The sequence below is a fragment of the Balaenoptera musculus genome, chromosome 11 (assembly GCF_009873245.2).
Source record: "Balaenoptera musculus isolate JJ_BM4_2016_0621 chromosome 11, mBalMus1.pri.v3, whole genome shotgun sequence".
In the NCBI taxonomy this organism is placed as follows: domain Eukaryota; kingdom Metazoa; phylum Chordata; class Mammalia; order Artiodactyla; family Balaenopteridae; genus Balaenoptera; species Balaenoptera musculus.
Genome location: NC_045795.1, coordinates 63,513,785 through 63,540,385, shown reverse-complemented (window position 1 = coordinate 63,540,385; position 26,601 = coordinate 63,513,785). Strand labels below are relative to the sequence as shown.

Genomic DNA, 26,601 nt, shown 5'->3' with positions numbered 1-26,601 from the left:
AAGACTTACAAAAACAAATCCAAGGGGCTTCCCTGGTGGCGCAGTGGTTAAGAATCCGCCTGCTAATGCAGGGGACACGGTTTCGAGCCCTGGCCTGGGAAGATCCCACATGCCATGGAGTAACTAAGCCCGTGTGCCACAACTACTGGGCCTGAGCTCTAGAGCCCACAAGCCACAACTACTGAGCCCATGTGCCACAACTACTGAAGCCTGCGTGCTTACAGCCCATGCTCTGCAACAAGAGGAGCCATGACAATGAGAAGCCCACGCACAGCAATGAAGAGTAGCCCCCACTCACCACAACTAGAGAAAACCCGCACACAGCAACGAAGACCCAACGCAGCCAAAAATAAATTAAAAAAAAAAAATCCAAAACAATTAACAAAATGGCAATAAGAACATACATATCGATAATTACCTTAAACATAAACAGATTAAATGCTCCAACCAAAAGACACAGACTGGCTGAATGGATACAAAAACAAGACCCATTTATATGCTGTCTACAAGAGACCCACTTCAGATCTAGGGACACATACAGACTGAAAGTGATGGGATAGAAAAAGGTATTCCATGCAAATGGAAATCAAAAGAAAGCTGGAGTAGCAATACAATAAGTCTCCTACATAAAACCTTCAAGTTGCGAACTTTCAAAGATGTGAACGTGCATCCTCATGTCTAATCATGTAAGTCAGTTCATGTGTCTGGCATACATTGTCACGTGCATGCATCCTCTACGAGTGGCTGTGTTTTTGTGTACTTTACGGTACAGTACTGTATAAAGCACAGTAGTATAGTATCTTTATTTCAAGCCCAGGATGTCCGGAAGCAAGCATAAATGCAGCGGTGGTGTACCTGGTATAGTACTACCCAAACATCACTGGAACATTTTTTTCAAGAGGGTAGATGGAATTGAATCCAGCAAGGAACCAGAACCTGTGCCATCAACTTCAGGCATGAGTGAAACTGCAGCTTGCCCTCCATCTCCTATTGCTGACGATCCATCAGCTCTACCATCTCCCACCTCCTCTCCCTCCTTCAGTCAGTAACTCTTATTGCCTGTTCACTCAATGCCAGCCCCTGTATGCAGTTGCTGTACTGTATTACTATACTTTTCAAGGTACTATATTGTAAGATTAAAAATGTTTTCTTTATTTTTTGTGGGTTTTTTTTAATGTATTATTTGTGTGAAAATTATTATAAACCTAATACAGTACAGTACTATATAGCTGACTGTGTTAGTTGGGTACCTAGGCTAACTCTGTTGGACTTACAAACAAAACTGGACTCACGAACGCACTCTTGGAACAGAACTCGTTCATATGTAGGGGACTTACTATACTCATATCAGATAAAATAGACTTTAAAATAAAGAGTGTTACAAGAGGGGCTTCCCTGGTGGCGCAGTGGTTAAGAATCTGCCTGCCAATGCAGGGGACATGGGTTCAAGCCCTGGTCCGGGAAGATCCCACATGCCGCAGAGCAACTAAGCCCGTGCACCACAACTACTGAGCCTGTGCTCTAGAGCCTGTGAGCCACAACTACTGAGCCCGTGTGCCACAACTACTGAAGCCCGTGTGCCTAGAGCCCATACTCCGCAACAACTCACTGCAACTAGAGAAAGCCCGCACACAGCAACAAAGACCCAACACAGCCTAAAATAAAATAAAATAATTTAAAAATTTTAAAAAAAGAGTGTTACAAGAGACAAAGAAGGACACTACATAATGATCAAGGGATCAATCCAAAAAGAAGATATAACAATTGTAAATATATATGCACCCAACACAGGAGCCCATCAACATATAAGGCAAATACTAACAGCCATAAAAGGAGAAATCAACAGTAACACAGTAATAGTGGGGGACGTTAACACCTCACTTTCATCAAGGGACAGATCATCCAGACAGAAAGTCAATAAGGAAACACAGTCCTTAAGACACATCAGACCAGATGAACTTAATTGATATTTATAGTGCATTCCATGCAAAAGCAGCAGAATACAGATTCTTTTCAAGTGCACATGGAACATACTCCAGGACTGATCACATGCTGGGCCACAAAGCAAGCCTTAGTAAATTTAAGAAAATTAAATCATATTAAGCATCTTTTCTGGCCACAAGCCTGAGATTAGAAATCAACTACAAGGAAAAAATGATAAAAAACACGAACACGTGGAGGCAAACAATATGGTACTAAACAATCAATGAATCACTGAATAAATCAAAGAGGAAATCAAAAAATACCTAGAGAGGGCTTCCCTGGTGGCACAGTGGTTGGGAGTCCGCCACCCAATGCAGGGGACATGGGTTCGAACCCTGGTCTGGGGGGATCCCACATGCCGTGGAGCAGCTAAGCCCGTGTGCTACAACTACTGAAGCCCACGTGCCTAGAGCCCGTGCTCCGCTACAGGAGAAGCCACCGCAATGAGAAGCCCGAGAACCACAACGAAGACAACAGCAACTAGAGAGAAGTCCATGTGCAGCAACGAGGACCCAACGCAGCCAAAAATAAATTAAAAAAAAAAAAAAGAACCTAGAGAAAAATGGAAATGAAAGCACAATGATCCAAAACCTACTGGACACAGCAAAAGCAATTCTAAGAGGGAAGTTTATAGCAATACAATCTTATCTCAGGAAACAAGAAAAATCTCAAACAAACAACCTATCCTTACACCTAAAGCAACTAGAGAAAGAAGAACAAACAAAACCAAAAGTTAGTAGAAGGAACGAAATCATAAAGACCACAGCAGAAATAAATGAAATAGAGATGAAGAAAACAATAGAAAAGATCAATGAAACTAAAACCTGGTTCTTTGAAAAGATAAACAAAATTGATAATCCTTTAGCCAGTTTCATCAAGAAAAAAAGGGACAGGGCTCAAATCAATAAAATTAGAAATGAAAACTAGGTTACAACTGACAGCACAGAAATATTGGGTTGGCCAAAAAATTTGTTCGGCTTTAAGTAAAAATAAAAGACATTTTTCGTTTTCACCAAGAACTGTATTGAACAATGTATTCACTAACTAAACAAACTTTTTGGCCAACCCAATACAAAGAATCACAAGAGACTACTACAAGCAACTATATGCCAATAAAATGGAAACAGAAATGGACAAATTCTTAGAAAGGCACAATCTTCCAAGACTGAACCAGGAAGAAAGAGAAAATATGAACAGACCAATCACAAGTACTGAAATTGAAACTGTGATTAAAAAACTCCCAACAAACAAAAGTCCAGGACCAGATGGCTTCACAGGCGAATTCAATCAAATATCTAGAGAAAAGAGTTAATACCTGTCCTTCTAAAACTATTCCATCTAAAACTATTCCAAAAAATTGCAGAGGAAGGAACACTTCCAAACTCATTCCATAAGGCCACCATCGCCCTGACACCAAAACCAAAGACACCACAAAAAAAGAAAATTACAAAAAAAAAAAAAAAAAAAAGAAAATTACAGGCCAATATAACTGATGAACATAGACACAAAAATCCTCAACAAAATACTCAGCACACCGAATCCAACAGTACAACAAAAGGATCATACACCATGATCAAGTGGGATTTATCCCAGGGATGCAAGGATTTTTCAGTATCGGCAAATCAATTAGTGTAATACAGCACCTTACCAAACTGAAGAATAAAAACCATAGGATCATCTCAACAGATGCAGAAAAAGCTTCTGACAAAATTCAATACCCATTTATGTAAAAACTCTCCAGAAAGTGGACATACAGGGAACACACCTCAACATAATAAAGGCCACATATGACAAATCTATACCTAACATCAAACTCAATGGTGAAAAGCTGAAAACATTTCCTCTAAGAGCAGGAACATGGATGTCCACTCTTGCCATTTTTATTCAACATAGTTTTGGAAGTCCTAGCCATGGTGATCAGAGAAGAAGAAGAAATAAAAGGAATCCAAATTGGAAAAGAAGAAGTAAAACTGTCAACTGCTTGTAGATGACATGATACTATATGCAGAAAATCCTAAAGATGCCACCAGAAAACTACTAGAGGTCATCAATGAATTCATAAAATTGCAGGATACAAAATTAATACACAGAAATCTGTTGCATTTCTATATACTAACAACAAAAGATCAGAAAGATTAATCAAGGAAACAATCCCATTTGCCATCACAACAAAAAGAACAAAATACCTAGGAATAAACCTACCTAAGGAGGCAAAAGACCTGTACTCAGAAAACGGTAAGATATTGATGAAAGAAATTAAACATGACACAAACAGATGGAGAGATATACCATGTCCTTGGATTGGAAAAATCAATATTGTGAAAATGACTATACTACCCAAAACAATCTACAGATTTAATGCAATCCTTATCAAATTACCAATGGCATTTTTCACAGAATTAGAAAAAAAAAATTTTTTTTAAGTTTTTTTTTTGATGTGGACCATTTTTAAAGTCTTTATTGAACTTGTTACAATATTGTTTCTGTTTTATGTCTTTGGTTTTTTTGGCCGCGAGGCATGTGGGATCCTAGCTCCCCAACCAGGGATCGAACCCACACCCCATGCATTGGAAGGCGCAGTCTTAACCACTGGACTGCGAGGGAAGTCCCTAGAACAAAAAATTTTACAATTTGTATGGAAACACAAAAGACCCCAAATAGCCAAAGCAATCTTGAGAAAGAAAAACGGAGCTGGAGGAATCAGGCTCCCTGACTTCAGACTATACTACAAAGCTACAGTAATCAAAACAGTATGGTACTGACACAAAAAAAGAAATATAGATCAATGGAACAGGATAGAAAGCCCAGTGATAAACCCACACACCTATGGTCACCTCATCTATGACAAAGGAGGCAAAAATATACAATGGAGAAAAGACAGTCTCTTCAATAAATGTGTGGGAACTGCTGGGAAAACTGGACAGCTACATGCAATAGAACAAAATTAGAACACTCCCTAACACCATACACAAAAATACACTCAAAATGTATTAAAGGGGCTTTCCTGGTGGTGCAGTGGTTAAGAATCCGCCTGCCAATGCAGGGGACACGGGTTCGAGCCCTGGTCTGGGAAGATCCCACATGCCACGGAGCAACTAAGCCCGTGTGCCACAACTACTGAGCCTGTGCTCTAGAGCTCGCGAGCCACAACTACTGAAGCCAACGCGCCTAGAGCCCGTGCTCCGCCACAAGAGAAGCCACTGCAATGAGAAGCCCGCGCGCCACAACGAAGAGTAGTCCCTGCTCGCCACAACTAGAGAAAGCCTGCACGCAGCAACAAAGACCCAATGCAGCCAAAAATTAATTAATTAATTTAAAAAAATGTATTAAAGACCTAAATGTAAGGCCGGACACTATAAAACTCTTAGAGGAAAACATAGGCAGAACACTTTTTGACATAAATCACAGCAAGATCTTTTCCTATCCATCTCCTAGAGTAATAGAAATAAAAACAAACATAAACAAATGTAACCTGATTAAACTTAAAAACTTTTGCACAGCAAAGGAAACCATAAATAAAACAAAAAGACAACCCTCAGAATGGGAGAAAATATTTGCAAATGAAGCAACTGACAAGGGATTAATCTCCAAAATATACAAACAGCTCATGCAGCTCAATATCAAAAAAAACAAATAACCTAATCAAAAATGGGCAGAAGATCTAAATAGACATTTCTCCAAAGAAGACACACAAACGGCCAAAAAACACATGAAAAGATGCTCAACATCACTAATTATCAGAGAAATGCAAATCAGAGCTACAATGAGGTATCACCTCACACCGGTCAGAATGGCCGTCATCAAAAAATCTACAAACAATAAATGCTGGAGAGGGTGTGGAGAAAAGGGAACCCTTCTACACTGTTGGTGGGAATGTAAATTGGTACAGCCACTATTGAGAACAGTATGGAGGTTCCTTAAAAAACTAAAAATAGGGCTTCCCTGGTGGCACAGTGGTTGAGAATCTGCCTGCCAATGCAGGGGACACGGGTTCGAGCCCTGGTCTGGGAAGATCCCACATGCCGCGGAGCAGCTGGGCCCGTGAGCCACAATTACTGAGCTTGCGCATCTGGAGCCTGTGCTCCGCAACAAGAGAGGCCACGACAGTGAGAGGCCCGCGCACCGCGAAGAAGAGTGGCCCCCGCTTGCCACAACTAGAGAAAGCCCTCACACAGAAACGAAGACCCAACACAGCCATAAATAAATAAATAAATAAATAAATTAATTAATTAAAAAAAAAAAAAAACTAAAAATAGAGCTACCATATGATCCAGCAATCCCACTCCTGGGCATATACCCAGAGAGAACCATTGTTTGAAAGGATACATGCACCCCAATGCTCACTGCAGCACTATTTAAAATAGCCAAGACATGGAAGCAACCAAAATGTCCATCGACAAATGAATGGCTAAAGAAGATGTGATGTGTGTGTGTGTATATATATATAAATACATATATATACACACACACACACACATATACATAATGGAATATTACTCAGCCATATAAAATTATGCCATTTGCAGCAACGTGGATGGACCTAGAGATATATATATATATAGATATATATATAGATATATATATCTATATATAAATATATATATATACACACACACACACATATGTATAATGGAATATTACTCAGCCATATAAAATTATGCCATTTGCAGCAACGTGGATGGACCTAGAGATGATCATACCAAGTGAAATCAGACAGAGGAAGACAAATATCATGTTATCACTTATAGGTAGATACGAAAAACTGATACAAAGGAACTAATTTACAAAACAGAAACAGACTCACAGACTTAGAAAACAAACTTATGATTACCGAAGAGGAAAGGTGGGGGAAGAGGAATATATTAGGAGGTTGGGATTAACCGGTACACACTAATATATATAAAATAGATAATCAACAAGGACCTAGGGAGCTCTACTCAACACTCTGTAATAACCTACATGGAAAAGAATCCGAAAAAGAATAGATATATGTGTATGTATTACTGGATCAGGTTGCTGTATACCTAAAACAAACACAACGTGGTAAATCAACTATACTCCAACATAAAATAAAAATTAAAAAAAAAGAAAAGAAAAAAAGAAATGCCTACTCTATTCCCCTCAGGCCTCGGTGACCCTGGCTGGTGTCACATCCCTAATGCCTCAGCAGGCTTGGGTCCTGAGGCTGGACAGTCATGGGGCTGAGGGAGCTGGGGAGGATGTGCCAGCAAACAAGCCCCCCCTCAACCCCCACAGACGTGTAGTGCCTGGTCCCTCTGGATGAAACCACAGTCTCCAGATCCAGGTGGGGCCTCCTACAGTTAAACAAGCCTAGTGTACCCAAAGGATGTTGGACCCTCTGCACTGAAACAGCTTTGAAAAGTCAGCTGGCCTCCAAGTCTCCTGGTGGGAGGATTCCCACCTCCAGCCTCCTTCCTTAGAGTTACCCCACCTACGTACAACAGCACCCTCAGCACAGCGGTTTGGCAGGGGTTGGGATTTGTCTTGGGGGTGAAAGGTAAGGGGGAAGAAGCAATGGAACAGAAGCCTGAAAGGTTCAAAAGGATACATGCACCCCAATGTTCACTGCAGTGCTGTTTACAATAGCCAGGACATGGAAGCAACCTAAATGTCCACCGACAGATGAATGGATAAAGAAGATGTGGTACAGGACTTTCTCTGGTGGCGCAGTGCTTAAAAATCCGCCTGCCAATGCAGGGGACACAGGTTCAATCCCTTGTCCGGAAAGATCCCACATGCTGTGGAGCAACTAGGCCCATGCGTCACGACTTCTGAGACTGCGCTCTAGAGCCCACGAGCCACAACTACTGAGCCCACGCACTGCAACTACTGAAGTCTGTGCACTCTAGGGCCTGTGTACTACAACTACTGAGCCTGCGTGCTGCAACTACTGAAGCCCGCACGCCTACAGCCCATACTCCACAACAAGAGAAGCCACCGCAACGAGAGGCCCGTGCACCGCAACGAAGAGTAGTCCCTGTACACTGCAACTAGAGAAAGCCCGCGCACAGCAACGAAGACCCAATACAGCCAAAAATAAATAATTTTTTAAAAAAAATGTGCTACATATATACAATGGAATATTACTCAGCCATTAAAAAAGAATAAAATAATGTCATTTGCAGCAACATGGATGAACCAGGAGATTATCACACTAAGTGAAGTAAGTCAGACAGAGACAAATATCATATGCTATCACTTCTATGTGGAATCTTAAAAAAATGATACAAATGAACTTATCTACAAAACAGAAAAAAACTCACAGACTTATAAAACAAACTTACGGTTACCAAAGGGGAAAGGTGGCGGAGGAAGGATAAATTGGGAGTTTGGGATTGACATATACACACTACTATATTTAAAATAGATAATCAACAAGGACCTACTGTATAGCACAGGGAACTCTACTCAGTATTGTGTAATAACCTAAATGGGAAAAGAATTTGAAAAAGAACAGATACCTGTATATGTATAATTGAATTACTTTACTGTACACCTGAAACTAACACAACATTGTAAATCAACTATACTCCAATATAAAGTAAAACTTAAAGAAAAATTATTAGATAAACCAAGAAAAAAAAAAATACCACTGTTGTATGCTCACTGATACAGAAACATATCCACAGTATGTTAAGTGAAAAAGGCAGGCTACATAGGCAGTATAGGTGGTACATGGTCCTACTGTGGTTTTATATAGTATAAATAACATTAAAATATATATATATATATATACACACACACACACACACACAAAATTGTGAAAAGGGATTTTTCTTTTGCTTTTTGATTTTAGTATTTTCAAATTTTTCTATCATTAATTTTGCTGCTTTTACAGAGGAAAAAATACTGAATTCAAATAAGAAGACAGTTCTAGGTGGTTTCTTTACTTCCCTATCAAACCAATTCTGTTCACACCTGCATAAAAACACTATCCTCCTACCTGTCTGAGCAACTCCAGCTTCTTCAGTTCCTCATTGTAGGCTTCTGGATTCTCTCCATAATTCTTCTGGACAAACTAGGGAGAGAGAGAGAAGACTGTAAACCAGGGATAGAGCATACCCCACTGCTCCCGCTCCTGCCCTCTGAGTCCTCGGCAATCACCAGTCAGGGCTCAGGATGGAGTCCAGACCCACAACCACGAGCTCATCTCCTGGGCCGCTAGAAACTCGACCTCAATAACGGGACAGCACCAAGATGTTGACTGCGGGAGCCTCCTCCATTGAACAAAATGGGAAAGAAGACTGGACAACCTGACTGGAACACCCTGGCTGGCCCTCATCGTGCTGCAGCCCTCTCTATGAAGCCCAGGACTCTGCCAGCTCAGGAAGCTGGGGAACTCAGCTGGCTGAAATGGGATCCTACTGAGCATCCCAAAATGGGCCACAAATTCAAGCCTCCCTCAAGTACAGGACCCTGGTGTGTCCTGGGGTCACAATCATAATCCTGACCCAACAGCAAATGTAGTAGGAAGAAGAACCAAAGAAGAGTGGGAGCACAAAGCCTTCTTCACCAGCCCGCCTTCCTGTGGAAAGGGCACCACAGAAGTAAGTGACCTCATTGGTGAGGAAAGGCCTGTGGATGTGTGATGGGAATGACCCAGACAGGCGGAGGGGAGGGGAGAGGAGGGGGCCCACATCAGAGAAGGGGCTGGCATGCCTGCCCACAACAGCACTCACCACCTCCTGCACAGGGAGCACACTCACCAGCCTGGAGGCACGGCGTGGACCAAAGGGCCCCTTGTTCACCTAAGATCAACAGACTAAGGCAGCTGGCACTACTCCTGTTGCAGGAGGTCCCGTGGGACAGAGGCCGAAGGGATTGGAGGGATATCTGAGAGTCCTAGAAACAAGGCTTCACCTGACATCGCTGAGAACATCTGTCCCTGTAGTCACACAATGGTAAAGGGGAGAGAGATGCTGCCGCCGCTGCCAGCAAACTGCCCCTAGAGGAAACCTTCTACCTGTCTCATTCCTCCTCCAAGATCAGCAGCAAACACTTACTGAGCTCCTACCCACAGGCCAGACACTGTGCCAAGTGCCTAATAAGTCACTCAATCCTAACAACAACCCAAAGAAGTAGACATCATCATCGTCACCATTTTACAGATGAGGAAATGAGGAAACTGAGGCACAGAAGTTAAGGCATTTGCCGAGGTCACACAGCACCAATAACTGATGGGGCAGTGACTGAAATCCAGGCATTTGGGCTCCAGAGCCCATATTCTTAACCACACATCAGACCAATCCATTTCTATTTTTTAAACATGGTTCTCATAAAACAAAAAATGGGAAGCGAAAATGAATCTCCAGCCACACAGTGAGTCAGTGGAGCAGACAGGTTATTGTTTAAATTCTGATAAATCCTCCATGGCTTGATCACTCCCCCTACTGAACAGAGGAAACAGGCGGCTGAAGGTTCTAGAGTAAAGGACAGAGACCATCTCTCAGTCAGTCTCTCTATAGCTCACACCTCTGCACAGCTCGGAACAAGGTCTGGTCAGGATTTGAAGGTCACGGCAGAGCCTGAGAAGGAAGGCCCAGCGGCAGGTAGAGCCTGGGCCTCGGCACCCCAGATCAAGAGTAAGATACTAGAAGGCACTGACAGGACCCCAGTGCACCTACACAACTAACAGCCGGTTGGGGTTGGGAGGATCAGGGAACCTCCAGAGCCCAGCCAGGCTTTGGAGTAGCTGGGAATCCTTTTCTGAGGGAACAATGAGACCTATGAACAGTTTTATGTTGAAAGCATGTCCAGGGTTCAGAGGCAAGGCAGGGGGAAAAAAGGTGAGGAAGGAGTTATAAGTGAAAACAATAAAACAGAATGAAAAGACCACTTCCAGAGAGAAATACCAAGACTGAGTAAGTCCTGGCTGTGCCCCTGGGTTGCTTTGAGATCTGGGCTTGGTTTTTCATCTGTAAAATGGAGTTAATATTACCTGCTATGAGGCTTCCCTGGTGGCTCAGTGGTTAAGAATCCACCTGCCAATGCAGGGGACATGGGTTCGATCCCTGGTCTGGGAAGATGCCACATGCCACGGAGCAACTAAGCCCGTGCACCACAACTACTGAGCCTGCGCTCTAGAGCCACAACTACTGAGCCCACGTGCCATAACTACTGAGGCCCACACGCCTAGAGCTCGTGCTCTGCAACAAGAGAAGCCACCGCAATGAGAAGCCCGCGCACCGCAACGAAGAGTAGCCCCCACTCGCCGCAACTAGAGAAAGACCATGCATAGCAACGAAGACCCAATGCAGTCAAAAATAAATAAATAAGATTTTTTAAAAATTACCTGCTATGTCTAACTCACAGAGCTGTCATAGGACTTGAGCTATTCACTAAACAGAAAAAGAGGATGCTAAGTTGAAAATATTGTTTACAATATGCCAAGACCTGTACTAGGGACTCACATGCATTAACTCTCGATTCCCACAAGCTTATAACGTATATTATTGGTCCATGTTACAGGTGAGAAAAATGAGGCCCAGGTTAGTGATGTAATCATTTGTAGCAGCTGAAAGTCACCAACTATTAAGTTGAAAAGGTGGGACCTAAGGCAAGGTCTGTCTGATTCCAACGTCTATACTATTTCCATGATGGTACTCTGCTCTTTTACCGAGCAACAAATGGCCCTGAATTCTGTAGGTAAATTGAGATCACTGGAAACATCCATCCTGGGTCCTGCCATTCTTTTGCAGAGATGAGCAATCGCAGTACTAGCACTACGGGTCAAACTTCCTGATTCTTGACCCAGGGATATTCCTTTTGTGTCACCTTCTCTGGTACTATCATGGTCTCATTCTTCTGTGTATGCTCTTTTTTTTTTCCTGGATGATGGGGATGTTTAGCTTCTGCTCTTAATTTGATATAACACCTTGGAATTTCATGGCGCTAATTAAAGCAATAACCCAAGAAGAAAAGGCAATAAAAGGCATCACATCTGTTGGCACTGTATTCATTCACCATGCACATTATATTTCTTTTTTCTTCACTTGCAGGTTGACTCAAATATGGGGAATGCCTTGGGCTATTCCACATAAAATTAAGTCCCACATACAGTGTTGTTAATTAATACAATATATGTTCTGCTACTGAATTTCAAGTGAGATTAATTTTATTCAGAGAAGGAAGTATTATTGCCAAGGGAAATCTTCAGCCCCTTGGTATCAGCAAGCCTAAGACCAAATTACAGGCCAAGAGCATCAGGGATGAGAACAGGCATTCATCCTCACCTAGTCTAACCTCTACATAAGACTCAAGGCTTCTCTCCCACATCTCTTCTGAACGGCCCCTCCAACTGCCTGGATAACACTAGTGAGGAAGACTCAAGTTACCTCCCCTGGAGGGTGCTAGAACTAGACTAGGTCATTCAACCTAAGCACTCTCTACACACAAGTATTTATTACTTCCCAAGCAAAGAATCTGGTGTGAAAGGGATATACGGCTTTTATGTACGAGATTAAAGTCAGAGAAGAATGAACTGAACAATCCAGGTCACCTGCACCTGGAGCCATTCTGCAGTAAACTCGAGTGGGCAGATAGGCTCAAGCAGACCGGCTCAGTGACTCCAAATCTGTGATAAGAGATAAGACAGGTCACCACCAAAGGCAACTGGCAACATCCTGTGCTCCTCACTCCTCAGGAGCCAGGCACTTTTAGGCTTCTGGTCATCTCATTTCCCCATCTATGTGTGGGACAAGTTTTTCAAGAGTGAGCTGCCCCATGAGAAATCTGGAAGGGGAAAAAAACTCCACAAACCTGAAAACCAGACTCTACCTACATGAGAATAAGATGAACAGTAAGAAGAGGCAACAAGAGTGTACACTCTGTGGCACAGGTCAACTGAGTGAGGGGAGCGGTAAGATCTGTCTGAATTTGAAGGAGGGTGGTACAATTGCCGGCAGCTAAAGGGACCCCGAGAAAGTACGGTTCAACCTGGGTGATGAACAGGAGGAAAGGAATTCCAGTAAGGACCGGAACAAGGACAATGACCAGGAAAAGAGGCTGAAAGTTCCTACGGGAGAGGCCTGGTAAGACTGAAGCGTGGAAGGCAGGCTGAAGCGAAGTGATGGCAGGCCTTGAACAGTGGACAGTTTCTCTGGAGTAACCTGGTGGGAAAGTGGAGATTTAGAGAGATCAATCCAGCCAGAGAGGGAAGAGGGGAGAGGTCAAGAAGCCACTTGGTTGGTAGGGTGGCTACCTATGGTACAACTGTCCTTGAGGATGGTTTACTATGTGGATCACTAGAAGGTAAGCTCCATGAGGACAGAGATTTTTGTCATCACATACAGCCCTGAATTCTCAGGGCTGGCACATAATAGTCACTCAATAACTATTTGTTCAATGAATGAATCAGGGATGGATGTAGCACCTGCGTCCAAGTGAGCTTGACCTGAGCTCAAGTGCAGTTGGTTAAGGGCAGGTGTTTGGGACCACAGGAGGAAAGAACTTCAAACATGAACATGTGTGGCCAAATCGCTCACTAATGAAGAGCACAGAGTCATCCTTCATCAGTTTCCCGTGAGTGAGCACTCTGGGCTCCAAAACACAGGTAAGGTACAGGGCTAGCAGCACTTCCCCACTAAAAAATTATGTGGGTCCAGGTATCCCAACCTAAAACTTGGCACTGCCGTTCAAAACCAGCTTGCTGTTCTCCTGGCTCTTATTTCACATTATTCCATAATTGAAGGCATATCCATCAGAAAGGAAAACCAGTACTAACCATTATGAAAGGTTTTTTTCAAAGGCCCAGCTCTCAAAATAAAGAAACCCTTTACCTTCTTGAAAAACTCCTATTCGTTCTTCAAAACCCACCTCCTTGGCAAGCCTCCCCTGATGGCCCCTCCTTAGGCTAGTACTTCTGTACACACTGCACATATTTCTACTCTTCCACTGATGTCACAATTTAATTTTTAAATCTCCTCTACCAAACTATGTATTCCATGAAAAAAAGGACTGTCTCTTATTCATCTGTATTTCAGGACTCCGCATGGTGCTCAACAGATTGACCTCAACAGAACCATTTTCATTCTACTAACCCAAATTAAATTCTACTCCTAAGCTCTAAGTCATTGGTGAAGGTTCCTGCAGGTCAGAGCAAGGGTAGGAAAGGACAAGGGTACCAGTGGCAGAAGGTTAAGCGTGGGTTCTAGGGTTGGGGACAGGAGTCCTGGTCAGGGAGAGTTCCCAGCTGCAGTGGCTACTGTAGTCTCCTCTGCAGGAAGACAGTTCCAGAGTACCTGAAGGAGCTGGCCACCCACAAGATTGCTATTCCTTTTCAGTGGGTTCATGTAAAACATGCAACAATTTTAACCTATCAAATAAATGGTGTATCTTTCCCCAACCCCGAAATAAGGAAACAAAGAAAAAGAGCAGATGTCTAGGAAATGAATTTTTCCTCAGCATCTGATACCACCTTAGTAAATGGCTAATGAGTAACTCCTCCCACGGAGGCCCAGGGGCTCCCAGGAGATCACTGCTCACATAATACCTTGTGGGCTAGGTGTAAGTGACAAGAGCATCAGAGGCTAAGTTCAAACAAAAAGATCTCCAAGGAATTCCTGGACTAAGATTTTATCCACTGGATTTCCATAAATTTATGGTCACCATCTCTTAATTCCCTCTCAACTGTCAGTCATCTGAGAAACATTTTCCTGCATGCCAACTATGAAAAAGGGACGCTGCTAGGTTCTGAGGAGCAGGGAGATGCCTCTCAGGTTACTTATAATAGAACAGCGGGGTTAAAACATAGCACACGTAACTGTCACTAGGAAAAGGATAAAAAGAGTTAGGAATTCAGAGAAGGGAAAGATTAATCCAGATGAAAGAAGGCTTGTGGATGAGACAGAGCTTAAACTGGACCTTGAAAGACTGACAGAACCAATAAATAGAGATTAAAGAAGAGCCCCATCGGGACTTCCCTGGTGGTCCAGTGGTTGAGACTTAGCCTTCCAATGCAGGGGGGGTGGGTTCAATCCCTGGTCAGGTAGCTGAGATCCTGCATGCCTCGGGGCCAGGGGGCCATGACGTGAAGCACAGGCAATACTGTGACAAATTAAATAAAGACTTTAGAAGTGGTTCACGTCAAAAAAAAAAAAAAATTAAATTAAAAAAAAAGAAGAGCCCCATCCCCACCCCAGAGGGCAAAGATGTGAGCTCTTCTGGGTGGGAGGAATTCTACAACCAAAGGCACAGAAGAGCAAACATACAGAGAATGTTAAGGGAACAGCAAGCAGCTGTGAACAGAATCTGGGATACTTGTATCAGAAGCACGTAGACAAGCACATACTGAGCCCTGAAAAAATGCTGAAAGAACTGGGGTAGGTCAGAGAGTACTCTGAATGGGTTACAGTTGAACTAGAAAACAAAGTTTTGTTGTGTTTTAGAAAAATTCACCTAATTGAATTAAAAGAGCAGATAGAAGATAAATCCAGTGGATAAAATCTTAGCCCAGGAACTCCTTGGAGATCTTTTTGTTTGAACTTAGCCTCTGATGCTCGTGTCACCGACACCTAGCCCACAAGGTATTATCTGAGCAATGATCTCCCTGGGAGCCCCTGGGCCTCCAAGAGAGGAGTTACCAAACTCTGGGAAAGAGGTAACAAAATTTTGGAATTTTAGATCAATTAATCTAATTTCCTGGTTTTACAAATGAGGGAAAAGATGCCCAAAGAGATTAAATGATGGACTCAAAGGCATACAAACTGTTAGTGTCTGAATTGAGGCAGTGGCAGTGTCAAGAGAGAATGGGAGAGCTTCTTCGGAAACTACCTCTCAATCTATTTTCTTTGTCCTATTTTTTTCCTCAAGCACCTTACTGAATGGTACTAAAACCACAAGGATGTCAACCTGCAAGAGCCTCCCGGTTGTTCCTTTTCACTTCTGCTCTGACCCCCAATGCTACCAGGTGGTCATTCCCAAGGCAGCAGATGTCTCAGAGGGCATCTGATGCCCAGTCGACACACCTGGCCCCGCTTTGTACCAGCCACACCTGATCTCGCCACAGCGATCCCTTGCCTCCGTCAGCGCCAAATCTGCCAGTCTCTTCCGTCCAACTGAAGGTTCAACAAATGACTCCTAAAGTCTCTCCGGAAGCTACAACACTGTTTATCCCCTCTGGGCAGTCGTGAAAGGCAGTAACCCTTCCCCAAATGACACGGAACTGTATCTTCTGGTCCAAAGGGTCTCCAGATTAGGGTTCTTCTTCTGAGGAGACCAGACAGAATGGCACCAAGTGTCAGAGAGACTCCAATCGCAGAGGTCAGGCATTCCTGTGGCTCACGGAGCTCCCGTCTTAAAACACATCCTGAGCCATCCTCAGCGTCTGTCCCAGTCCGGTCGTGGACTGACGGCGCACCGAGGGCCGGGCACAGCCTTTCCACCCAGCCGGTCAGGGAGGGCAGCCCACCGCTCCCCGCAGGGCGGTCCTGGCGTGGATTAGGGGCGGAGCAGAACGAGGTCCAGAGCGTCACACCGAGGAAGTGAGGTGCCTGGATGGGAATCTTGGAGGGCCGAGGAGACAGCGGGTGTTACCCGGGGCCTGCGGGCGCGCAGGGGTGGGTTGGGGTGAGATGGGGGTGGGCCAGGCTAAGGAAAGCCAGCGGAGGCCCCTCCTGGCCTCACCCGACGTCGCCACAGGGCCTGGGGAGATGATGGACGCGCAGGAGGCGTCCCGCGCCGGCGGACGACGGAGATACGCGGGAGAAGGGGGGGCGGGGAGGAGGCGCACTCACCTTCTTCACGGCCGGCTGAAAGTGGAAGTCACCGGCCTCTTTCAGGTCCAGCCAAATCATGGGCATGCGGGGCACGGCCTCCATGGCGGCTGCCGCCCGCCGGCCACTCGGCCGCTCCCCTAGCTTTTCCAGGTACTGGCTCAGCTGTATACACCGCGCCGCCCCTCGACGCCGGAAGTCACTGGTCACGCTGGGATAAAAGAATGCCCCCACGGCCTGCTGGGAGATGCGGTCCCCGCCCGCACAGCCTTTCGCGCAGGCTCATCTTCCATTGCGCATGCTCAGCCTCCTCCACGGGGCGCGTGTAGAGGGCAAATCTCCAGCCTGAGGCGAAAGGGTTTCTGGGAGTAGTAGTCTACCTGCACTTAAATGCCAGGCAGGGTGGTAACTGATTTCTTCCACCTGGGCGAAGTAGACCTGCTGGATTGGCTCTGGCCCGAGGTGCTCCCCACTCAGGGGAAGGGCGTAAAAGAATGTAACCGTGAACTTGTAGACTTAAGTAGTGTCGAGGGCCTTGGTAGATGGGGTCAGGTGCGGTGGTAGAGATAACGTGGCGGCAGGCCGCCGAGAAGAGGTGACTTAAAAACTGAGCCTTGGGGTAGGGGCCTCCAGGCCAAGAGGGAGACAGGGCTAAGAAGAGAGCAAGGGGTTTCATTCCAGGTGTCGAGCTTTGGAACAGAGGAGTGACTGGTTGGAGACTGGCACACTCGGTCCAGCCTGTAAGGCCGGGCACTGCCTAAGAGACGGGCACATCCGTTTGTGATGATGAGAAAAGAAGGTGTAGATGGTGTGTAAAGCGGAAAAAAAAAAAAAGAGGCCTAGAGCAATGTGGGTAGATGGGGGTGGGGATGAATATATACGGCCACGGGAGTACCTTTCAGACTGTCTGGAAGGGGACCAGGGAGAAGAGAACAGTTATTGCCTCTGAAGAGGTAACCTGTAGAGAAGGGATTTTAAACTCATGTATATATTACCTAGCTTTAAAAACAAATAAGATGGAGAATGGTTTGTTAGATAGGGCAAAAGTGGAAGCAAGGAAATCAGTGAGGAGCCTTTTGTAGTCTTGCAGGAGACAAGTGATGTCAGGTTGGGGCAAAGGGAGATGAAACGTGGGCAGATTTGAGAAATGTTTTGGAAAAAAGTATCAGAACTTGGGGTGAATGGATGTAGGGGGTTGAGAATATAAAAGATTATTGCCAAGTTTCTAGTTGGTATAGCTGGGTGGCTCCACGACTGTTTACCGACATGGGAAAATGCGGAGAGGAACAGGTTTGGAAGAGAAGAGCAAAGGTTCAGGGCTGTTTCTGTTAAGCTGGATATAGATGCCCTTACGTTGTTCAAGAGAAGATGTGGAGGAGACCACGGGATGTGGGATCTGGGCTCAGAAGAGGGTGCTCATCCATAATTAAGGGCCCAGGTCCCCTTTGCAATCAAGGACCTTCATGCCAGTTGGAGTTAGAGCAAAAGAAAATGCAAGTACGCCAATGTTCACAGCAGCATTATTTACAATAGCCAGAAGGTGGAAATAAACCAAATGTCCATAAACAGATGAACGGATAAACAAAATGTAGTATCACATACACTGAACTATTTTATTCAGCCTTAGAAAGGAAGGAAATTTGGATATTGGGTTGGCCAAAAAGTTTGTTCAGGTTTTTCTGTAACATCTTAGGAAAAAACCCGAACAAACTTTTTGGCTAACCCAGTACATGCCACAACATAAATGAACCTTGAAGACATGATGCTAAGTGAAATAAGCCAGATACAAAATGGCAAATATTGTGTGATTCCACTTAAATCAGTTAACTAAAAGTAGTCAAATTTGTAAAAATAAAAAGTAGAATGGTGATTGCTCAGGGACTGGGAGGAGGAGGGAATGGGGAATTAGTATTCAATGGGTACAGGGTTTCAGGATGGGATGATGAAAAAGTTCTGGAGATTGGATGGTGGTGATGGTTGCACAACAATGTGAATGTACTTAGTGCCACTGAACGGTACACTTAAAAATGGCTAAAATGGTAAACTTTATGTTAGGTATATTTTACCACAATAAAAACTTAAAAAAAAAATCCAAGACCTGGGACTTCTCTGGTGGTCCAGTGGGTAAGACTCCACGCTCCCAATGCAGGGGGTCTGGGTTCGATGCCTGGTCAGGCAACTAGATCCCGCATGCTGCAACTAAGAGTTCGCATGCCGCAACTAAGAAGTCCACATGCCACAACTAAAGATCCCGCATGCCACAACAAAGATCCTGCATGCCTCAACGAAGACCTGGCACAGCCAAAAATAAATAAATACTTTTAAAAAACGCAAAACCTTACAGATAATTTTTTTAAGGAAAAAGAAAAATTTACCAGCATCTTAGAAGAGCTCGTATCTGGAGGACCATCATGGGGTCACCTGCTCAGAGGTGGAAGAATTGAGGATAAGACCACAAGTCTGAGGTCAAGGTGTCAGCAGGGTTAGTTTATTCTGAGGCCTTGCTTCTTGGTTTGTAGGTGGATGTCTTCTGCCCACGTCTTCACATGGTCTTCCTTCTGTGAATGTCTCTGTCCTAATCTCTTCTTATAAGGACACCAGTCATATTGGATTAGGGCCCACCCTCATGACCTCATGTTAACTTAATTACCTCTTTATAGACTCCATCTCCAAATAGTCACATTCTGAGGTACTTCAACATACGAATTTTGGGGGACACAATTCAGCCCGTAACATATGGTCTCAGTGACATGAGGGCAATTGGCATGAGAGGCATCAAAGACCAAGAGGTCCTGTGAGGGGACCTTGAATGCTGAGGCAATGGAATGAAGATGGGTCAGTGGAGGTGAGACAGCAGAAAGGATGTCTCTGGGTTAAGGGGTGCCCTCCTTATGCACATATTTCCTCACAGAGATGGGCAGAGTTGGGAGTTTGGGGAAATCTAAGACTCACTAGTACTGGGGAAGGGTAGGCCCTGTCACAAGGGGGCAGCAAATACCCCATTGCAGCCAGGTCAGTTCACCCCTTTCTCATGACAACCCTCCTGTCAGAATTGGAATGACCTCAAAGACACACAGACATCCTCCCTCATTTTATCGATGTGGATCCATTTTACTGATGTGGAAACTAAGGCCTGGATTGGGGAGTGGACCACTCAAGTCTCCCAGCAAGTGGATAAAGAGTCCAGGCTGGGCCTGGGTCTCCTCCCTTCTAGTTCATTTATTCAATTAATATTTATTCAACACCCACTGCGCCCTATGTGCTGTTCTAGGCACTGTTGAATAAAACAGGCAAAGATCTCTGCCCGAATGGACATATGGACACCAAGGGGGGAAAACTGCGGTGGGGTGGGGATGATGGTGTGCTGAATTGGGCGATTGGGATTGACATGTATACACTGATGTGTATAAAATTGATGCCTAATAAGAACCTGCAGTATAAAACAACAAACAAACAAAACAACTAATACTAAACTTTCATTGGGTTATTTGTATGGAAATATGTTAATATAAATGTTTCAGACATTACATGAAATTTCTAAAAATCTTATATTTGTATTTGTATGGAAATATGTTAATATAAATGTTTCAGACATTATACGAAATTTCTAAAAATCTTATATTTGTATTTGTATGAAAAAAAAAAAAGATCTCTGCCCTCATGAGGTTACAATCTAATGAGGTGAGATAGATATTAACACAATAAAAAATATACAGTGTATGAGATGGCAGAAACTGCTATGGTAAGAAGAAAATGAGGAGAAAGGAGGGTGGGAATATGAGAAAGAGGACTTTTACAATTTTATATCTTTTATATTGGGTGGTCACAGAAGCCTTCACTGAAAAGATACTATTTGAGCAAAGATCTGAAGGACATGAAGGAGCAAGCCAGGGGCATAGCTAGGGGAAGAGTGTTCTAGAAAGGGAGAATAGCAAATGCAAAGTCCCTGAGCCGAGACTGTCCCTGCCATGCCTGAAGGACAGCAAGGAGGCCAGAGTGGCTGAGGTAGAGTGAGCGTGGAAAAGAGCAGTAAATGGGGTCAGAGAAGTAATGGGTAGGGGTTGCGGATGGCGTAGGGTCTCTCAAAAAGTGTAATGAGGATTTGGGCTTTTCCTTGGATGACCTGGGGAACCATGGGAGGATTTGGAACAGAGGAGGGATAAATCTGATGTAAGTTTAAGGGTTCTACTGGCTGCCATATTGATCGACTGTGGAAGGGAGTGGTGACTAGGAGGAAGGGCCCTTAACTGGGGTTGTGGATTCCCAGGACACTCTTCTAGGCCCTAGAGAGGGGAGGGTGGAGACAGGAAAACTGCACCACTCAGCTCCTCCTTCAGGGTCTTTTTAAGGGGTCTGGAATATGGACACACACAGGAAACATGTGAGGGGGGCTTGAAAAAGAAATATACCAGAGGGACAGCATTGGGGTGGGGTTTGTTGGACTTAGGCCATCCAAAGAGGCCAGATCACCTCTATAGAATAGGGTGGGGCGAGTGTGAACCCAGAGGGGGCAGAGAGCCTCATGGGGTTGGTAAGGAGTGAAGGCTTCCTGGGAGAAGAGAGGTGATCCGTAGGCTCAGTGCAATTCCTGTCAAGTTCCCAATGTTTTGGTGTGTGGAAGTTGAGAAGCTGTTTCTCAAATTTATATGGAAAAGCAAAGGCCTAAGAAGTCTTAAAGAGGAGAAACAAAATGAGAAGCCCTGTTCCACCAGATGTGTAGTCCTGTTAGAAAGCTGAGTAGGGCTTCCCTGGTGGTGCAGTGGTTGAGAATCCGCCTGCCAGTGCAGGGGACACGGGTTCGAGCCCTGGTCTGGGAAGATCCCACATGCCGCGGAGCAGCTGGGCCCGTGAGCCACAACTACTGAGCCTGCGCGTCTGGAGCCTGTGCTCCGCAACAAGAGAGGCCGCGACAGTGAGAGGCCCGCGCACCGTGATGAAGAGTGGCCCCCGCTTGCCGCAACTAGAGAAAGCCCTCGCACAGAAACGAAGACCCAACACAGCCATAAATTAATTAATTAATTAAAAAAAAAAAAAAAAGAACTTCTGTTGAGCAAAAGACATCATAAAACACAGGAACCAACTTAAGAGGCTTCACCTGCCAAATCTGAGACAATTTGAGCGTCAAAATAAAATAAGGATAGTAAGAGATTATAACCCATCAAATAAAATAATACATGAATTTACACAGGTTTAAATAAATAATTGGGGGAGAGGACAAAAGCTCTTCTCTACAGTAGAAAGCCAACTACTTGATGTACAAGGAAGGAAGAAATTAGAAAACCACTATTCAGCAACCACGGTATTAATAATTCAGGGAAAACCATCAATGGATGTAAAACTAATGGAGTTGAGAAGTAAAGTAACAGGATAATTACAAAGTCCCATAGTATCTCCCCACAGATACTTATTATTACAAAGGGAAAAATAGTAACTTTATATGGAGAACCTTGAAAGACCTCACCCTAACCTAAGGGATGAAATTTACTATCACCAGCAATGGGATAAACATACATCATGTACCTCCTGGTATGATACACTGAGAAGGACACAGCATCAAAAATTACCTTAATATAATAGTGAATAAACACTAGACAAACAAAAGCTGAGGGACGGTCCAAAAATGTTATGAAACACAATGATATACTGTTCTAGACTAAAGGACACTAAAGAGACCCAACAACTGAAAATAACACATGATATGGGATTTTCTTTTGCTCTAAAGGGCATTACTAACACAAATGATGAAATCTGAATAAGGTCTGTACGTCAGATAATGGTAGTGTATCAGTGTTAATTGCCTGATTTTGAGATCTGTTCAGTGGTTATGATTACATATAAGAGAATGTTCTTGTTTTTAGGAAACATACACTGAAGTATATAGGCATAAAAAGGCATCATTCTGCCCCTACCCTTTACTCTCAAGTGTCTTGTGGGGAGGGGAGGGGAGAAGGGAGAATATGTGTGTGTGTGTATTTTATATATAATATAATATAACATATATATATATATATATATGAAAAAGAGAGAGAGAGAAGAAGGGAGGGAGTGAGAGAGAAAAGGAAAACAGGAGGATGCAAATGTGGTAAAATGTTAACATTTGGGGAATTTGAGTAAAGGATATGAAGGAATTCTTTGCACTACTTTTGCAACTTTTCTGTGTAAGTCCAAAATCATGGCAAAAGAAAAAAGTTAAAAGAAAAGCACGTGAAGAAAGTGGAAAGATAAAACCAAATTGGGAGAAGATATTTGTGAGACATAAGCAAGAAATGTTTACCATCTAGAATATGTAAAAACTCTCAAGAGTTCTCAAGAAAGACAAACAACTCAATAGAAAAATGGCAACTTGTATGGCAGCTTACAGAAACAGCCAAAAATGTATGGAAAGATGTCAAACCTCATCAGTAACCAGAAAAATGCAAACCCAAACCACAGTGAAAGTTCACTTTGTACTCATGGGATGAATGAGTATACATTAGTCAAAAATAAGTGTTGGTGAAGACGGAGCAACAGAAACTCCCATCCTCTGCAGATGGGATGTAAATTGGTGCCACCACTTTGGAAAACTGGCATTATTTAGTCGTGTTGACACTGTGAACAAAGAATGTCACCTACCAATTCAGTAAACAAAGGATGTTGTGGCCATAGAGCCATCAGCCACTGGAGCCCCCCAACTGTGTGCCCTGAGGGGATTCAGGATGGAGAAAAACAGGATACTGGCCCTGGATAATTAAGGTGCCTATCAAAGGAATGATTTCAATAAGCCCAGGCTTTTGCATCTTCCCATACGTAGAGAAGCCCTGAAATCATTAACTTGAGATGTGTTTTTGTGACTAGCAGTAATCCTTGGATGTCCTACTGCATGTTTTTTCCTCAGCAAAAATTCCTATGTATTCTGGCTTCTCTTTGGAACAGTCCCTCAGAACTGAGAGGCTGTATCCCAGGCGTAAGTCCTCAGTAAGTCTGCTGAATAAAACATAATTCTCAGCTTTTAGGTTGTGCTTTTTTTTCTTTCAGTCGGCAACTCTATATGTCCTTTGTGTTCCAGCAATTCCATTGCTGGCTGTCTGTATAGCCTGGAAAGACTCCTGCCCACAAACACCAGGAGGCATGTCCAGAAAGAAGGGTCATAGCCACCCAAACAGGAAACATGGAGCTCTCTTCCGCTGCCACCTTTCTGGGATGCGAATCCAGAATCACTGCATTACAGGTGGGAAAACTGAGGCATGGAGAGGGGAAAGAGGCTGCCCCAAACACCATGTAGCCTCTCAGGGAAGGTCAGAGGAGAGGTCTGGTGTGGCCGGGGAAGGGAGTTGGGGAGAAGAGTAAAGGGGAAGAGGGGAACTCACCTGGTCTCAGACCTGGTCAGCTAGAGGCCAGAGCCGGAAGAATTCCACTGTATCCCTTCCATCTCAGCTAACATCCATGTTCCTGGAGCTTGGGGAGGGAACTCTGGGGTGGCCCCCGCTCCTTTGGTTCAGAAAGAGGCTCCTATGGGAGCAGCAAAGAAGCAGCTGCTCCTCCCTCCAGAGGGTCCTGGGCCCTCCAGGAACCCTTGGAGCATTGCTTACTTTCTCCCTAGAAAAGGCTCCAACAAGACAGGTTCACAAATATGAAGAAGGTTAGGGATCTCTGAGGCCCATTCACAAAACCAGCACCCCTCCCTAGCTCCCAAGTCACTTGGCCAGCAGATGGCACCAAGGCCACAGGGTTGTGACAGCATGGCTGCGATCCTGGGGGTCATTGGCTGCACAAAAGCCCAGCAGATTTGAAATTATGGGTTTGTTTTTTTTTTTTCTCAGAACCAGGTTTAATTCTTGGGGGAAAGGGGCCCTCCTGTCCCAGTGTCTGTGAGCGGAAAGAGAGCAACGGGGGATTTATTCCTCCCCTGCCTAGGACAGACACCCTCATTCAGGCCTTGATAGGGAGGGCCTCCAGGGTAAATGGTGCCTTCGAGATTTCCCAAATACACCCTCCTGATTGCATGGTGCCAGGAAGTGAGCAGTAGCACAGCCATATGTGGCAGAACTTTGAGACGTTCTGGCCTTTACGGTGAAAGCCTGGAGTCTGGGTAGCACCCCTAGTTGGGGGTGGGGTGGTGACAAACCTGACGGGTCAGGGCTGAGGTCAGCTTGTGGGAATTTCCGAGGCCAGGGTCTTCCCAGCTGAGGTCTCTGTGTCTGTGGGTAGTGTGGGCAACTTGTGTCCACACTGCTGGTTCTAGAACATCAGGTGTGTGTCCCCAGGGGACCAATGTGGCCACAGCCGCTTTCTCCACACCCTCCTTGACTTGCACAGGCCACTTGGGCAAGGGGCTAAGGGTTTCTGAAATCTGTGCCCCCCCCTCCTGACCACCCCATTACAGCAAGGAGGAAGCCGAGGCCCGAGAAGGGCAGAGCTTGCCCAAAGGCCCACCCGGCTTCTTTCTTCATCATTCTCCAGACCTTGTGAAAACTTTTTGTTCCAACCGTCTTTTCAAGGAGGTGTGGGAGCCGTGGGGTCATTCAGGAGAAGTCAAGGGCCCCAGATGCCTGGGGTGCTGGCTGAGCAGGTAATTGCAGAGTGGAAATGCTCACCTGAATGGGATCTCTTGCCTCCTGCAAGACATTTCCCTGGAGTGTCCACTTCCTGCTCCTGCACCCCCCAGCCACCCTCCGGAGCCTCACCCACACCCTGCTCCAACCTCAGGCCCCAGGGTCGAGTCACAGGCTGGGTGGAGAAACCTCCTGCTGGACACCTGGAATCCTGCCCTCACCTTCTGCAGCTCAGCTCCCGGCAGCCGGGGGACCAGACACAGCCCCCACGCTGAAGGCAGAGCAGCACGGTGGATGACGCTACCTTGGGCTGGAATCCCAGAACCTCCACTTACCAGCTCTGGGTCGGGGCCCAGTTCGTAACATCCCAGTGCCTGAGTCTCCTCATCTGCAAAATCAGGTCTCCCGGTCAGAGCCTGGAGGGGTAAGAGCTCTGTGCTTCCTAATGGTCTCAGCTGCATCTCTGAGCCATCACTGCCCTAAATAAAAGCCACCACACCTGAGCTTCCTCCACCCACATTAGCTTTAATCCTCTCACCATGCTTACAAGGTAAGAATTGTTATCTCCGATTTACAGATGAGGTACACAGAATCCCAGAGAGACTGGCCAAGAACCAGTGGGGAAGTGGCAGCGGTGGGATTTGAACCCAGGTCTGTGGAACCCTGAAGCTGAGGCAGGGCTCACACAGCTGTATTCTGAAGATGCTCTGGGTCAATTATCAAGCACAAGTTATTGAAGGATTTTTATGTGGCTATAACAGAGTTTGACCTTTGGAACTCATACTCTGTAAGGTCCACCTGTCAAAAAAAAAAAAAAAAAATCCCACCAGAGCTCCCAACCCAAGTTCCCGGGCCTGATTACTGCTATCCAACCTCAAACCTTTGGACATGTCATAGAGTCTTATGGTTTGATGAGATTATAAAGGCTACCTAGTCTGTCCCCACACCTCTCTATTGGATGCCTGAACCCTACATTTGTTGCAACATCATGTTGCAAGTAACAGAAAAGCCCATTCAAACTAGCTTAAATAGTAACATCCAGAGGCCCTCCACCTTCAGGCAAGGTGTGACCCAGAAGCTCAGTGATGTCATAAGGATCTGTTTTTCTCTCTTTCCTCTCTGCCTTCTGTGGTGCTGATCTCATCCTAAGAGGCCCACCTCACATCCTAAGATGTTTTCTTTGTCACATCTAGCCATGCTTCCTTGTTTACTTCCAAGAGGAAGGAAAGTGCCTAGTATTCCCACCAAAAGTTCTGAGATGTATTCTAAGTGGACCAGCTTCATCAATCACCAATGGTGGTGGAGAGATGGAAGGCATTGCTTGACTTAGACCAAGTCGAGTTTTCCTCTCCCAG

The 26,601-nt window shown here is 44.8% G+C and overlaps 1 protein-coding gene across 3 annotated transcripts in view; it reads right to left on the bottom strand.

Annotated features, from left to right (window-relative positions):
- The window catches only part of PTPN23 (protein tyrosine phosphatase non-receptor type 23), a 40,520-nt gene extending 23,603 nt beyond the window's left edge, over nucleotides 1–16,917 (bottom strand). For 2 of the 3 annotated variants that reach the window (XM_036869330.1, XM_036869331.1), the window contains exons 1-2: nucleotides 16,737–16,917; nucleotides 8,948–9,022 (exon numbers count right to left, since the gene is read on the bottom strand). In XM_036869330.1, coding sequence (XP_036725225.1) covers nucleotides 8,948–9,022; nucleotides 16,737–16,820 — 159 coding nt within the window. In that variant the 5' untranslated portion in view covers nucleotides 16,821–16,917. Of the gene's footprint in view, nucleotides 1–8,947; nucleotides 9,023–15,994; nucleotides 16,636–16,736 lie in introns of those variants that run through there. The other variant, XM_036869332.1, reaches the window with a different exon arrangement.
- Between the last annotated feature and the right edge of the window lie 9,684 nt (nucleotides 16,918–26,601).